This window comes from Anser anser (assembly GCF_964211835.1).
Source record: "Anser anser genome assembly, chromosome: 3".
Taxonomy (NCBI): Eukaryota; Metazoa; Chordata; class Aves; order Anseriformes; family Anatidae; genus Anser; species Anser anser.
The window spans coordinates 98929133-98943516 of NC_139722.1; the positions used below are offsets into that span (position 1 = coordinate 98929133).

The 14384-nt window shown below is 41.2% G+C and overlaps 2 protein-coding genes across 2 annotated transcripts in view; one reads left to right on the forward strand and one right to left on the reverse strand.

The window, feature by feature from the left end:
• NVL (nuclear VCP like) overlaps nucleotides 1-2375 on the forward strand; it is a 41179-nt gene extending 38804 nt beyond the window's left edge. Inside the window, exons 22-23 of the mRNA XM_083828489.1 lie at nucleotides 906-976; nucleotides 2089-2375. Of these exons, the coding sequence (XP_083684615.1) occupies nucleotides 906-976; nucleotides 2089-2133 (116 nt within the window). The 3' untranslated portion in view covers nucleotides 2134-2375. The remainder of the gene's footprint in view (nucleotides 1-905; nucleotides 977-2088) is intronic.
• Nucleotides 2376-5794: 3419 nt separating this feature from the next.
• Nucleotides 5795-11444, reverse strand: DEGS1 (delta 4-desaturase, sphingolipid 1). The gene is made up of 3 exons (XM_083828513.1): nucleotides 11285-11444; nucleotides 9781-10523; nucleotides 5795-7633 (listed from the first exon to the last, which is right to left on the reverse strand). Exons 1-3 carry the CDS (start codon nucleotides 11364-11366, stop codon nucleotides 7487-7489), a joined length of 972 nt encoding a protein of 323 aa, XP_083684639.1. The 5' UTR covers nucleotides 11367-11444; the 3' UTR covers nucleotides 5795-7486.
• Between the last annotated feature and the right edge of the window lie 2940 nt (nucleotides 11445-14384).

The following is a 14384-nucleotide window of genomic DNA, read 5'->3' on the forward strand; positions in this document are numbered from 1 at the left end:
TGTTTTCTAGTTACTAAATACAATGCTGTAGAGAAGCTTAATATTAAATGTGTATAGATGATAAAGCACAGAAGTAGAAGAATGAGAAGTTTACTTCTAGAAGGGATGAGGGACGTGAATTCTAACTGAAGTTGATGTTGACACTTTGACAATGAAAGTGTCAGTCTGCAGGTAGAAACATTAATAAATAACTTTCTGAAACAAGTGTCCTTTGTTTCAAGGTACAAGGGATAATGGGGATTAAGCACTTGCCTAAGATACAATATATAAGGAGTGCCTGAAGTCACTTGGTTTGTTCAGCCGAGGGAAGAGAGGAGACCTTACGGTGGCCTACAGCTTCCTCGTGAGGGGGAGCAGAAGGGCAAGCACTGATCTCTTCTCTCTAATGACCACTGCTAGGGCCCAAGAGAACAGCATGAAGCTGCGACAGGGGAGGTTCAGGCTGAATATTAGAAAAAGGTTCTTTACTGAGAGGGTGGTCAGGCACTGGAACGAGCTCCCCAGGGAAGTGATCACAGCAATGAGCCTGCCCGGAGTTCAAGAAGCATTAGGCAACGCTTGCAGATGTATGTTCTGGTTTGGGGTGGTCCTGTGTGGATCCACGAGTTGGACTCGATGATCCTTGTGGGTCCCTTCCAACTCAGGATATTCTATGATGGTTTTACCTTGCTAGGCAGCTGAACTCCACCACAACCACTCTCTCACTCCACCTCCTCAGAAGAGGCAGGATATATTAAATGTAACACTTGAGGTGTTCTTTTCCATTCAGATCTCAATTACTCAGATCTCATGCAACTGATTAGTAAATAGGTTTCATAAATGCTGCATTGAAATACATACAAAAAAAATCACTTGTCACTTGCCTGCAGTTTTGTCTAGTAACTTTTTACACATTGTTCTTTCAGGAGAAATCACGATTTCCCATAAACACTTTGAAGAAGCTTTTAGGAAAGTGAAATCTTCAGTATCGAAAAAGGTGAGAATAACTTCAAGTATGTAAGTACGACCATCGCCCTAGAAGGAATACTCTGTATGTTAGAGTGTGGTGAGAACACTGATGGTCGCAATACACTTGCATGCATTCTAGCAATTGACATTACCTCTGTTTCAGCATACTTCTGATATTTTTGCGAAGTTAAGAAATGAAAGTCTCTTTTCACCTGCAGATGATGCATTGTGGTAGATGGATTACCCTGCTGTCAGTTAGCTTTCAGTGTAGTACCTTGAACTTTTAATTGCCATTTCCAGATTAGTTATTCACCTGATCCTCACATCTTATATCTGTGGGATTTTTAGTTGGAAGTCAAGGCCTTTAGACTTTATCACCACCTTTCTTCTCCCAGATGGATATGCACCCAGAGGTGCTCAGCCATTTCTGTTAATGTGCAAAAGACGTCATTCTGAGATAGGAAAAGACTGATAAGAATCAAGATGGTGATCTTTTTTTCCTGATTTGAATTTGTCAACAAAGTTCATGCTTTCAAGGTTATCTTATGGCTAATTATTTTAACATCTGAAATGAAATCTGTTCACTAATCTTACTGTAACTGAGAAGGTAATAAATATAGAAATTGTTATGGTTGCAGAGTTTGTTAATAGGTCTTCATGTACCGCCAAGAGCATACTGCAGTCAAAATACTTTAAAATATTCACTTTGAACTATAGCCAGAGAGAACAAGGTAACTATTTTAACCTAGTTAGCCTAGCAATAGATGATCGTCTGCTCCTTTTGGCAGACATGGATGAGTGAGTAGATGGCCAATTTGGTAGCTCACCTGGCTACAGCTGTAGCTTCCTTGTGAAGCTGTGTTCTAAGTCTAGCATGGCAACATGAAGTAGAATAACTCCACCAAAGGCATCTGTTAATTACATAACATTGGCGACTATCAACAGAGAACCTCATTTACAAGGGCAGTAGAATCTTTTTCACCCTTAGTTAGCTTTCTTGGTCAATAATTTAGACTAGAGCTAGTGGCTTATATTTTCATGGTTTCACATATTTAATATGTATGTAAAGTAACTTATAAGTGCTGCATGTGTTTAGTGTTGTCTAAAGTGTTTTTTCCCCTCTTATCTTGGCACTGTTAGGATCAAATAATGTATGAAGAATTGCGTCAGTCACTGTGCAGGTGACACATCTGGACAATTCCTAGAAGAGTCTTATTCTACATGGAGTTTTTTAATATCTGCACCAGATTTCAAGAGACAGGTTGGAAAGAAGCTGTACCACATCTCCCTCAACTTTTTACGCAGCACCTGAAAAAAAGTCATTATAGTCAACTGCTGTAAACAATCCTTAATTTAACTACTTACAGAATAAAAGATACAATTTCTACTTATCACCATAAAAAAATAAATGCTTTTAGTGCTCAAGATCAAAGGCTATTTTCGTACAATATTTGGTGCCCTCAGAAGCACACAGGCTAACCCTTCAATATTTCTACTGCTCTACTAGCAGTTTTCAACTGTTAATGAAAACAGCTGTTTTCAAGAACAAGGACTCTGGAAGAATTACACAGGGAAAAGAGCTCTGAAAGTACACTGGGAAGGTGTTGCACTGTTTGTTACCATACCATTAATCATGCTGTTTCCAAATACAGTGACACATGATGAACTTCTGATGAGCATCAGAAGTTCTCAGAGCTTCTGCTGTCTTCTTTTCATGTTATCAAAAGAAACTATCCAGAGCTAAGCAAGCTGTCTCAATTATCTACGAGACAGTAAGTCTGTGTAGAGCTATACAGGAACCACCTATGTTAACTAAACTTCTTCTGTTCTACCTCCACAACTGTACAGTTTCTTACATTTAAAAATAAAGTTTTTGCTTTACAGGAAAGCTTCAACTTTTTGAAAGCAAGCTGCAAAGCCTTTTAGTACAATAACTTACTCAATTCACTTGACCATTTGAAAGAGTTGACCAATGGAAAAAAACAAATCCATCTGGAGCCATATGAAAACAGCATATGCTACCTCAAGTATCTAGCTTGAAAGTGCAAGCAGTTCTGCATTTAGGTAGAATTATAGCCTTTTTTTAAACCTGTGGCATACATTGCTTTCAAACAAAAAATACATTACATATAAAAACTTGATCATGAACAGAAGAGAAGTCTTTGATGCAACTTCAGTGATACAATTTAAGAAATATTTGGCATCCTTTCTTGGAAAAATGCATGGCAAGACAGACACTTTTACAATTGAAAATAGCCACAGGAATGTTTTCTCCTTTATGGATATAAAGAGGAAAATCCTGTAGCAGACTTAAGTATAACTGTAGCTGATGAGCTTATGAATGAGTCAGGTCCTCAAGCCCTGGCATATCCACCAAGAATTTTCTCATTCTTTCCTCTTACAATGTTATTATTTCTGTATATATGTGGAACAAGTAAGCAGGGTGGGAACAAGACCAAGGAGGTAATACTGTTCAAGCAGTAGTAATATTACTATTCAAGTAGTAATAACAGTATAGCCTTGTCAAAACATATCTTAATATTAAAAAGAATGATCACAAGACACCGTGAAAATGTGACACTGGGAAAGCAACTGGGGTGCAGGAAGGTTTGAAGTTACCAAAAAAGTTGAAAGATTGAAAGAGATGAGCTATCCGTATCCTGTGTGCTTACCTTGTCTGGGCTATGCTTGTCAAGGAGCAGGAGAGCAGGCAACTGAACTCTTGACTGTTCACAAGAAAGTTCACCACCCACATGACTACTTGTAGGAAATTCTGCTTAGGCTACAATACTCATCAGAAAAAAAACTAGATAAGCAATAAAATGCAAGATTACTTGTGCCTGCACATAGAGAACAGGCATTCATACAATACAGAGACCACTACCTTGTTCTGCATATACTATTTCTTTACTAGCAGATGGAGCTGGAGGTCTCCCTCTAGTCATCTTGATCTTGTCCCAACAGAAACAAAATGTTCATCTTGTCATTCTTCTCTCACTTCTCCGGAGGCTAGTCACATATCTAAATCACAGTAATGATTATGTAGCAGGGCATGTTAGGTGGTAACTTAAGCATAGATGGCATCAAGAGACAGTCCAGGGAACTGTCAACACAATTCACTGCCTTTGGTTTTGGCTCCATAGGAAACATTTTCAACAGTTCTGTCCTTCCTTACATTGCAGGCTCAATTATGAAATAGAGGATTTGATAGAGCATTGCATACATAGAGCTGCATTGCAGATTGCAATACCTAGGACATATCTGCAATGCTTAGGCACACGTACTTATCGGATTGCTTCTGTTTGTAGACAGTCCCAGGAAAAGTCTTGGTAGACCTAGAAGGGGCTCCATGCTTTGCAGTGTGCAAGGTTAAAAACAAAAGGACTTGCTTTGCCTTAGTTCTTTCAAGACTCTTTCAAATTTACAAACAAGTGCACTTTCTAAAAGCTGCCTTGGACCACTTACCAGGCAAGTTCACTACCTGAAGTGAACTTTTCTTCTCTTCATCCAATAGGATGAGTGTGGTAGAGCCTGCAAGTTACCTAGAAAAGATCAATTTTCCAGTATTTGGAGATTTTTATTTTTACATGTGTCATGTGCTTGACAACTACACAGGAAAAAACCTTAATATAGATACAGAAACAAAAGTCATAACTACTTTTCAACTGATACTGGTTCTAAGTAATAAGACTTGCCTTGGATCTGAAAGTAGAGCTGCACAGCCAGAAAGGTGCAGCCATTTAATCCATGATAATTGGCTACTGTTCTGGAACAGACAGGTTCAACAACAAAACAAGAAAGCCAGAGGCAAAGATTGTTGTGAAAGGGGAATACATCCACACCTGTCCTGTGGGAAAACTCATGCCAAGTATCATCAGACTCCAGGATGCACTACTTACTCCACTTAAGCAACTTCAAGTAATTTGGGGGGGGATGTTAAAAGCTATGAAAAGTGCTTAAATGTGTTTGTCTGACAAGCTAGTAAGATGCTTTAGTTACACAGGAAGGAATAAACCCCAACAACCATGTTGAAAAAGGGTGAAGTTAGCCAGTTCCATCTGAATATAGTTTAAAAGACTGCCAAGGTCCTTAGTGCTCTTTAGGTTGAGTTTGGTCTTCACTTTGTGGTTAGTCAGAGCTTCCTCCAACTTTCAGGTTGCTTCTAGCAAAATCCCTGCTAATGAAGTCAGATGCAGACATGTCTTATGCAATGCATGGGAGTTAAGTTATCTTAAAGTGGTGGTTACCAATGCTTGCAAAAATCAGATGACAGTTTAGATCCAAACACAAGTCTTACTGGCCCAGATTAAACTAGTCCAATACACATTCTCCAAATGGTAGCCAGTAGCAGATGTTTCAAGAAAGCCTACAGGAAGCATAGGCATTTCCCTCAGAATTCCCTGCTATTCTGCACCTTTTAAAGTTAAAATGTTTATAATCAGAATTGGAAGTAAGGATGGAAGCCTAAGGATGGAAGTTCACATCTGATCTGTCTTCCTAGATAAATATTTGAGATAGTTAACTTCTCCACATTCTCTTTTAACTGCAAAACATTTTGGAGAGACTTTACATACTTCATTCAGCTATGGTGAGCCATCAACACTGAAGAGATTTAGTACCACCATTCATTTCCTAGGTTGAGGGCTTAAAAAGTTTTGCAATTTAAACCTATTCAAGTCTTCAATGTCAATTTTCTTCTGAGTAGAAAGAAGAGGCAGCAATTCTTCAGATCATTCCACACCACCACTCATTAGGACAGGCCTTCTAGCAACTGCTTTAGTAATATAGCAGTATCTAAGACTTCAGTCCTTCAGCATTAGGGGACCAGTTAAAAAAACACCCAGTGTTACTTGAATCTTTGCTTTTTAATTACATGTAAAAATACTGGATAAAGTATATTGTGACATTACACTGTACCCTGAGCAATACGCTGGCTAGCTACCATATCATTGGCATCACGATGAAGTTGCTTTGTAAGTGGCTGGCATACTTTCATACCATTTCTATTACTTAACCACAGATAAGGGCCCTGCCTTAAAAAAAAGAAATCTATTAGAAAACAAGACCACAGTCAGTTGAGGGTCCAGATGTAAATGCGTTCTTCTTAGGTACTCAGCTTCTTTCGAAAATAAAAATGCAGATGTTAGAGACATCTAAAAATTAAGTTACTTACAGCAGACCAGTATGGACAAGAGCCTGATACTTTCACCTTCATCGGGTTCCGTCTTTTAAGTAAGTGAAGATGGATATCATAGAAACACCATTTGAAATTTAAGAGTGACTTGTATCCATCTTTCACAGCTTAAAGCTATCACCAACGCGTTATATGATAAAAGACAAATACACTGTGCTGAGGTATGTAGAGATTCTTCTGTGCTCAGTAAGTCTATCCATTTTCTGTTCCCACTTCAAGAACTTCTTAAGCAGGAAATTCAATAGCATCACCTCTGCTCTCACCACATTTTAATATGCATGAAAACCAGTATTTATGTAGGGTACTGTCGATTTAAAAATCAAGAACATTTAGCAACACCTTTCTGTGTACACAAGTGACTAATATACCTAAAGGGTTGAGTTGCCGGTGGCTGTAGCTAGCATTGTTTGCCAGAACAGTATCTGCTTCAACTGATCCAGTTTTCCATACAAGCCAAGTTTCCAAACAAGTGTCAATATTAGCATTTAAAACCACGGTAACAGCAGAAACAACTAGGTTCTACCTAGTCATTTTACTCCACAGATGAGAAAAACTTCAAAACATAGAACTGAGATTTTTCCATGTTGCAAAAATCTTGCTCAGTTACATTGTAGCTTACACAACAAGATGCCAAACGCTGCCTGCTCAAGCTACATGCCAACACAAGCCGTGTAAGGAGTAGATGGAGACCCTCAAAGTTAGTGATACCATCAAATTCCTCAACTTTTCAAAGGGGTATCACAAGCCACCTATATCATACCGGTTTCATATTAGTGATAGAATGCTCCTTTGAGGTACTTCCTGTAGGACAGGTAGCACTTTCAAGTAATACTTCAAATGGCATTACATATTTAAACAAAAGGGACTTTACATTTGTGTGAATTTAGTTCTACCCATAAATCAGGAAACAAGTTCAACAGAAGATTTAAGTTAACAAATCATGTTAGTTTAGAATTAACAGGTAAGTACAGCATCTTAATACTACAGTCAGCTAAACAGCATGGTGTGGGCAGTGTGCTACACTGGGAACCTTTAAAATATTGAGAGCCAAACAGGTATTTTGTACAGACTGAACACCTGCCAGAGTAAATCCTTTAACAAAGTAATTTAGCATTAAGCATATAACACTGATCTTTAGGCAAACACACATACATTTAACCAATGAATCTGAGGACTGCTAGGAATGTTATAGCTGGTAATAGTCTGCTACAAAATCTTTAAGAATGCATTGCTCTGTTGCTGTAGATCGTAATTCAGGACACTAGTCAACATCTTTAGCAAGAGACCTTATACCAGTCACTTTAAAGCAAGCAGACATTTCAAAGGTTCTTGTTTGCCAGAACTTTAATCTTGTTTCACTTCACCCTTTAATTGCCTCTTCATGCGTGAATATGGGCTGATTGTGTCATCCATCACAAAGTCATAGAGCACTTTTATCCACGAGTTATACTGTGGCAGGTTGTCATAGTATTCAGCCGCTATCTTCTTCACCTGAAGAGAAACACAAGGTTCATTTGCTATTTATATTAGTACCAGTCATGACAACTTTACCATCTCAAACCTGTATCTTAATGCAGATAGACTAAAAGTTTTATTTTAGATGTTAGATTCTAGAAGAAAAGCTCTTAGTGCCACCACGTGAAAGTTTTTTTGGTGGTTAATCACCTCCTTCATGCGAGGCTTGCACACTGTGAAGGTTAAGCAGGACAAACTAGCCTAGCACTGACATCCATTCACTGTGCTACCTAAGGAACAATGCAGCTCACCAACTCCAAGCAAGCAAGCAGTTGGATTGCTAGTTGAGGTGAGGGACTCAATTCAGAGCTGACATGTGTATATATATATATACACACACAAACACGCAGACAAGTATCACTAAAAAAGACTTACTAAAAGAGACTTTGCAAAGTTGTGAGGAGTTCACAGCCATTTTCAGTATGTAGTTTCACACCTCAGCACTCAGAAACAACTTGTTCCTTGGAAGAACATCTTGTTTCTATAGTCATTCTTCAATGCCTGTCCTTCTAAAGCTTTTTACTCCTAGATGTAGATTTTTTTTTAAACAGTATGCTTTTTTAAACTAAGGCTACTGGAGTTTATCAGAAATCCTTAATGATTACCTACAGCCAACCATCTAACACCTTTAAAACTAAGGCTACTGGAGTTTATCAGAAATCCTTAATGATTACCTACAGCCAACCATCTAACACCTTTAAAACCTGAACAGAACAAGACTGAGCTTTCACTAAATTCCAGTTTCAGACAGGAGATTACTATCAATCCCTATAAACAAACAAAATTAATACATTTACATGCTTGGTTCAGAACTGAAGATGCTTTTGATCCATCATCACATGATCAAACAGGTCATCTAACCAGTAAGCTTCAACTCAACAGTAGCTGTTTTTAGTTCACCAGTACCCCCATTAATTCAGCAATTTTCAGCTCACAGCATAGCAGAGTCCAGTCCAATGAAATTAGCTACACTGTTTAAAGACTGTTTTCTCACCAAACCTGTGGATTAACAGTCCTGTAGCAGAGAGAAGTTTTTACCTCTGCAATGAAATGCTTGAAAAAAAATCATTCCATATTCAGAACTCCAGTATTGGTGCATGAAGTGAAACCTGGTTTACCAGCAGAGATCTACGCATCAATGGTGAGTTAGGTGAGCTCACACAACTTAAGCTATATTTGGAAGATTAAGTCCATGAATAATTTAAAAAAATGTAATTTCTCTTTAAAAAGAACTAACAGACTCCACTTAAGGCACAGTCTTACCAGGCCTTACTTACCAACCACAAGGACAAAGCTACAAGACCAACACTACAGCTTCTGTCAAACTACAAATTTAGTGTGACAAAAAACACATTTCATTGAATATTACCTTTAGGTGTAGCCCTGGACACCTGTGTTCTCATTGAGAAACAAAGAAAGAATTAAGCTCCCACTTAAAAGAAAGTGACAAAGACTGAAATGAGAGAACCAATTCAAAAATTTACATCTGCTACTTATGCAAATGTCACAGATCTTAGTTTTGAAGCCTTGCCATTGTACAGGTGATACTTATTTAGGGTTCAAAGGTTCTCACTAGAGAAAGACTGAGCTGCTCCAGAACAGAAAGCTATTAAACATTTGTCATCAATACAAACACCAGCCATTCCTCAAACCATATCTCTTTCCCCCACCAGAGAACATCACTGATAAGGGACTGAAGGATAAGCACACATTACAATGTTTTACTTAGTATTTCAAAAACAGAGCTGACAAAACTCTGAAGGTGCCTGAAACTTAACTAGTTTTCTGCATACTTCCAAACTGAAGAAGAATACTGAAGGCCGAAGGCTGTCCGTAACAGAGGCCTAAAGTTAGTACAAAGCATAAAGCCAAGACAGCAAGACACGCATTTCCTCTCCTTTTACGGAAGGGGTTAGAACAGACAGCACATGAGAAGCTTGTTTGGGACCTCTCCCTGTCAATCTACTCTCATTTTTTGTTTTAGAGAAACAATTGCCATATTCCATTCTAACTTCAGAGGGCTTTTCTAACTTCCTTTCTTCTAACTATCTATGCTCTATCTGATTTTCAAATTAGAGTAGGGCTCATTTGAAGAAAAAGAACGGCCTGGGAAGTAAACTTACCAGTGGGAGGCTCTTGCCAGGAATATTGGGGAAGTCGTGGTGCTCATTGTGATAGCCGACATTAAAAGTGAGCATATTAAGTGGCCCATAATAGGAGTAAGTCTCATGGCCCTTCAGAAACATGTAATGTTCAGCTATGAAGTGTCCTGAAATCGGGTGCAAGCCAAGTCCAAGTACTGAACCAGCAAGCATGTAAAAAATGGATTTGACTCCCCATAAATAATATATCATGACATCGAAGGAAAGCTGAGCCAACAAGTTGATGATTTCAAGTCGAGTAATTGGTTTGGGATTGATGCAGAGGGGTCTAATGGCATAGAAGAACGGCTGAAGAACAATCCATATGAACTTCCTGAAACGGGTACAGAAAAACCAGCCCTCGAAGTTGGTAGGGATGTCCACATCAATTCCATCGCCTCCTAAGTAACGATGATGATCCATGTGGTATCTCTTGAAGGATATTGAATACGGGAGGCCAATAGGGAGGTTGGCAAATATTCCAAACCATCGGTTCCACATTGCTTTGCTATTGCCAAAGGCACTATTATGAGAGATCTCGTGAATTGCCAGAGTCATGGAGTGGCTAATACAGCTCCCGAAAATATATGCCCAGAAGACTACCCATTTCCAGTCCAAGTCTTTAACTAGGTAAAACGCAGTCAGCTGCGCAAGAACCATCAGCACAACCACCCAGATCAAGTTGTAGTCTGGCTTCATCAACGCTTTTATCTCAGGATGCTTAGCTATATGGGAGAGAATTCGATAAAAAAATATTTAGAAGCTCTTATCACAGCATGCTGCCCTAATTAGATGGCACAAGCATATATAATCATTCCTTTCCCTCCTCCTAATTAAGATTTATCCGCAAAGGAAACAGAGAGGCCCCACCATTCCATGTGGCACATTTATAGCTACCACGAACTTTCAGAATTAAGCTTAGAATCAAGTAATTTCACCCTTCTTCCGCTGCCCAGCGGCCAGCCACCTCCGCGACGAGCACCCGTGTCACCCCCAACGGATGCGGGAAGGAAATGACTTCGCGCCGGCGGCCCACGAACACTCCAGAAGCGCTGAGGGAAGCCCGGCTCCTCCGGCCTGAGGACGTGGCCGTGACAGACGCCGCGCGGCTCCCTCCCGCCCTCCCTCCCTCCCTTCCTAGCGGGCCGCGGGCGCCCCCCGGGAGCTCGGCTCGCAGCCGCGGGCCCGGCTCCTCCCGCCCCTTCTCCTTCTCCTTCCCCTCCTCCCCCCGACGAGCCGGGGCCGGCTCCGGGCTCCACGCGGGCGGCCAGCGCCGCTCCCCTCACGCGGGCCCGACCCCGGCCCCGCCGCCAGCAGCCCCGAGGGGCGAGGCGCGGCCCCGCCGCCGCGGCTCCTTCCCTTCCCTTCCCTTCCCCTCCCTCCTCCCCCGCGGGGCTGGCAGCCATTTTGCGGGGATCCCCCCCTCGCCACGCAGCCGGCGCCGAGGAGCGCCGCCGCCACCGCCGCCTTCCCCTTCTCTCCTCACCCAGGATCTCCTTGCGGCGGTCGGCGTGCGGCTGGTCCGTGTACACCCACTCGAAGTCCTCCCTGGCCACCGCGTTCCCCATGCCTGCCGCCCTCGCGCCCTGCCCGCCCGGCTGCGGGCGCCCCCCGGCGCGGCCCTTTATAAGGCCGAGGCGGCGGCGGCCCGCCCTGCTCGGTGCCGATTGGCGGCGGCTGCTGCCGGCCGGGCCGGGCCGGGCCGGGCGGAGCCGCCCTGAGGGCCGGTGGTGCGGGGGGGGGGAGGCGGAGGCACAGATGGATGTGTTGCAGCAGCTCTGAAGCTGGCGGGTGTCTGAGGCACAGCAGGATGGTTTCCGTGCCGGAGTGCTGCCTTTCCTTTTGGTTAGACGCTGAGCTGATCCCACTGTCCCACCCGTCTGCTAGCTTCAGTTAAACCTGTACGGCTTCAACTATCTGTGAGATTTCTTTCCCCTCCAATTGTTCAGCCAATGTGTCCAAAAGTCATTAGGCATACATGGGTAGACAATAAAGCCCCATATGACTCATTTTCTTAGGAAGCAAGACTGAAAATAGGAAAAGCATGTTACAGCAATACGTAGTGGTTCCTGAAAAAATACTTTCTCTTTTCCAAAGGTAAGTCATGTGTGGCTGTAAGGACTAGCTGTCTCTGGCCAAAATACCATTTTCTGTAAGGTGCCTAAAGGTATCTAATTACCATTCAAAATGCCTGCACCAAGGTCTTTTTTATTCACATATTGTGAAGATAACTAATTGAAAGGGTGGGGAGCTGAGAAGATTGCTTATCTTTTTGCAGATAAGCAATAGCACAAGAGGGAACGGCCTCAAGTTCCACCAGGGGAGGTTGGAAATGAGGAGACATTTCTTCTCAGAAAGAGCAGTCAGGCACTGGGACGGGTTGCCCAGGGAGGTGGTGGAGTCACCGTCCCTGGGGGTGTTCAAGGAGAGGTTGGACGTGGTGCTTAGGGACATAGTTTAGTGGGTGATGCTGGTGGTAGGGGTATGGCTGGACCAGATGATCTTGGAGGTCTTTTCCAGCCTTAATGATTCTATATTTTAGGAACTTCATTGACAAACTGTTCCGTAAGAACTAAACTCAATGTAATCTGCACCTGCTTCTATTTTTCTTATTACACTTACTGTGAGCAGTTTGACTACAAAGATTACTTTATGTAGAAGTTAAATGACTATTGCTTGGAATTTTAGTTGTCCATAAATCCATTGGTATTAAAATAATCAATAATAGTGATAAAAACAACAGAAAAAGTTATTACAAAGAAAGTAAGACCTTATCTGTTAATGTCATGAATATCTCAAGGCTCATGTTGACTCACTTAAAATTTATTGATAATAATAAAAAGGGCTATTCCATGCAAGCTGCTAAAAGTCGCAGGTGCAGCTGTGAAAATAGGGGAAATACGATCCCCATTTGAAGATGGTATGATCTAAAGTAACGGACGAAGCACAGGATCTGTAAAACATAACAGCAAATGGATTTGTTTACATGCATTTTTAATCTGCGTATGTTAAAATGTGAATTAGAAATGAAAAAAAGGAGGAGCAGAGAACAGGTAAGTTAATTCACAGCTTTTCTCTGCTTAGCCACATGATCTGAATTTTGTAGTCTTTCTGAGGACTGCTGCAGCATAAACAGATGTCTAAATTTCATCACGGCATTTTGTCCTGGCAAGGGACGTCTAGAAAAAGTTTTACTTCTTGTTCACTGACTCCTTCACAGTAGACCAGGAAGTACTTTTGTGCTGTCCGTACCACGACTGACTGCAAAGTTGCCAAGATCAGAGGTGTTTCACTCAACTGCACTCTAAACACTGTATGTAATGCTTCTGAAAATTTCCCCTTATGGCTGTAGTTCCAGAATTAGCACTGCTATCCGTCATTGCACCAAGGACCTTCTCGTCCATTGGAATGATACTGCTAAAAGTATGAACGTCTGCCGATAAGAAAGGTGGTAGCTGGAGGAGGGGGAGAATATGATCATTCAGTACACAGAGGCATATGTACTGCACTGCAGGTTTCTGAAGTCACAAGTTTCAGAGGGAAAATTGATAAAAGATTCCAGATTTATAAACTAAATAGTCCTATCAGACAAACATGGCTTAAATAGCTGAGAAAGATCAAATAGGAAAGTTTTAGAAAATTTAGTTGCCCAAGTGTCTTAAAGTGCAAATTTTTTTTTTTTTTTTTTCTATTTAATCACTAAGTCTTTCTCTGGTTAAAGCAGTCCGTGTAACAAATCCAGATTTATTAGGTCTTCGGCAAGCGAACAGTTTTTGTTCCTGACATTTTCTCTTCAGAAGACAGGGAGGTCCAGTACCTAGCACGTCTTCAGCCAGCACAAGGCTAGAACAGAAATCCCGGAGTGTTTAGTTACACATAAACCAAACCTGGCAGCACATCCCTGCTTAACCAGGAAGGTGTGATGCAGTCAGCACGACTCTGCAACAGCAGAGAGCACGTGGACAACAGGGCTGGTCCGGATACAGCATAAAGCAGCACACGAATGGAACTGGAGAGTATCAGAACAGCTCACAGCTAGCAGAAAAATTACTATGAAGTATCCCAAACTAAATTTACTGGTGAATGTATGAACAATGTATCACTGTAATTGATCAGTTACATTTTTAAAACCTTCGGGATTACCAGCAAACTGGGTAGTCTTCTCTGTTCTGGAGATAGATTTTACGAGCTCCTACGCCATGCTGTTTTCCAGAGGCCCTGAACGTTGAGAATTCCCTAGGTAATCTAAGCGCTCCCCATAGTTACCTCTTACAAGATCACAGTAAGAGCAACTAAGTTTCTGTTCAATGCAGCCTTAACTTTCACATTAAGAAATTATGAAAAGACATCCTCATAACATTAATAAACGTATGTGATTAAATTAACGTGCTATGCTAAGAGTATTAGAAATTTAAGAAGTTACTATTTCTATCTGTTCTTTAATCCGAGAAATTTATTTTGTTAAGCAGATAGTGTCTGTCTTCCTTCAGGGCTTTCATCTATTACATCTGTTAGCCTTTGTTCAGAAGGCGATTGTATTTCTATATTTACATATTCACAGAAAAATCACGGGTTGTTCAATTTGA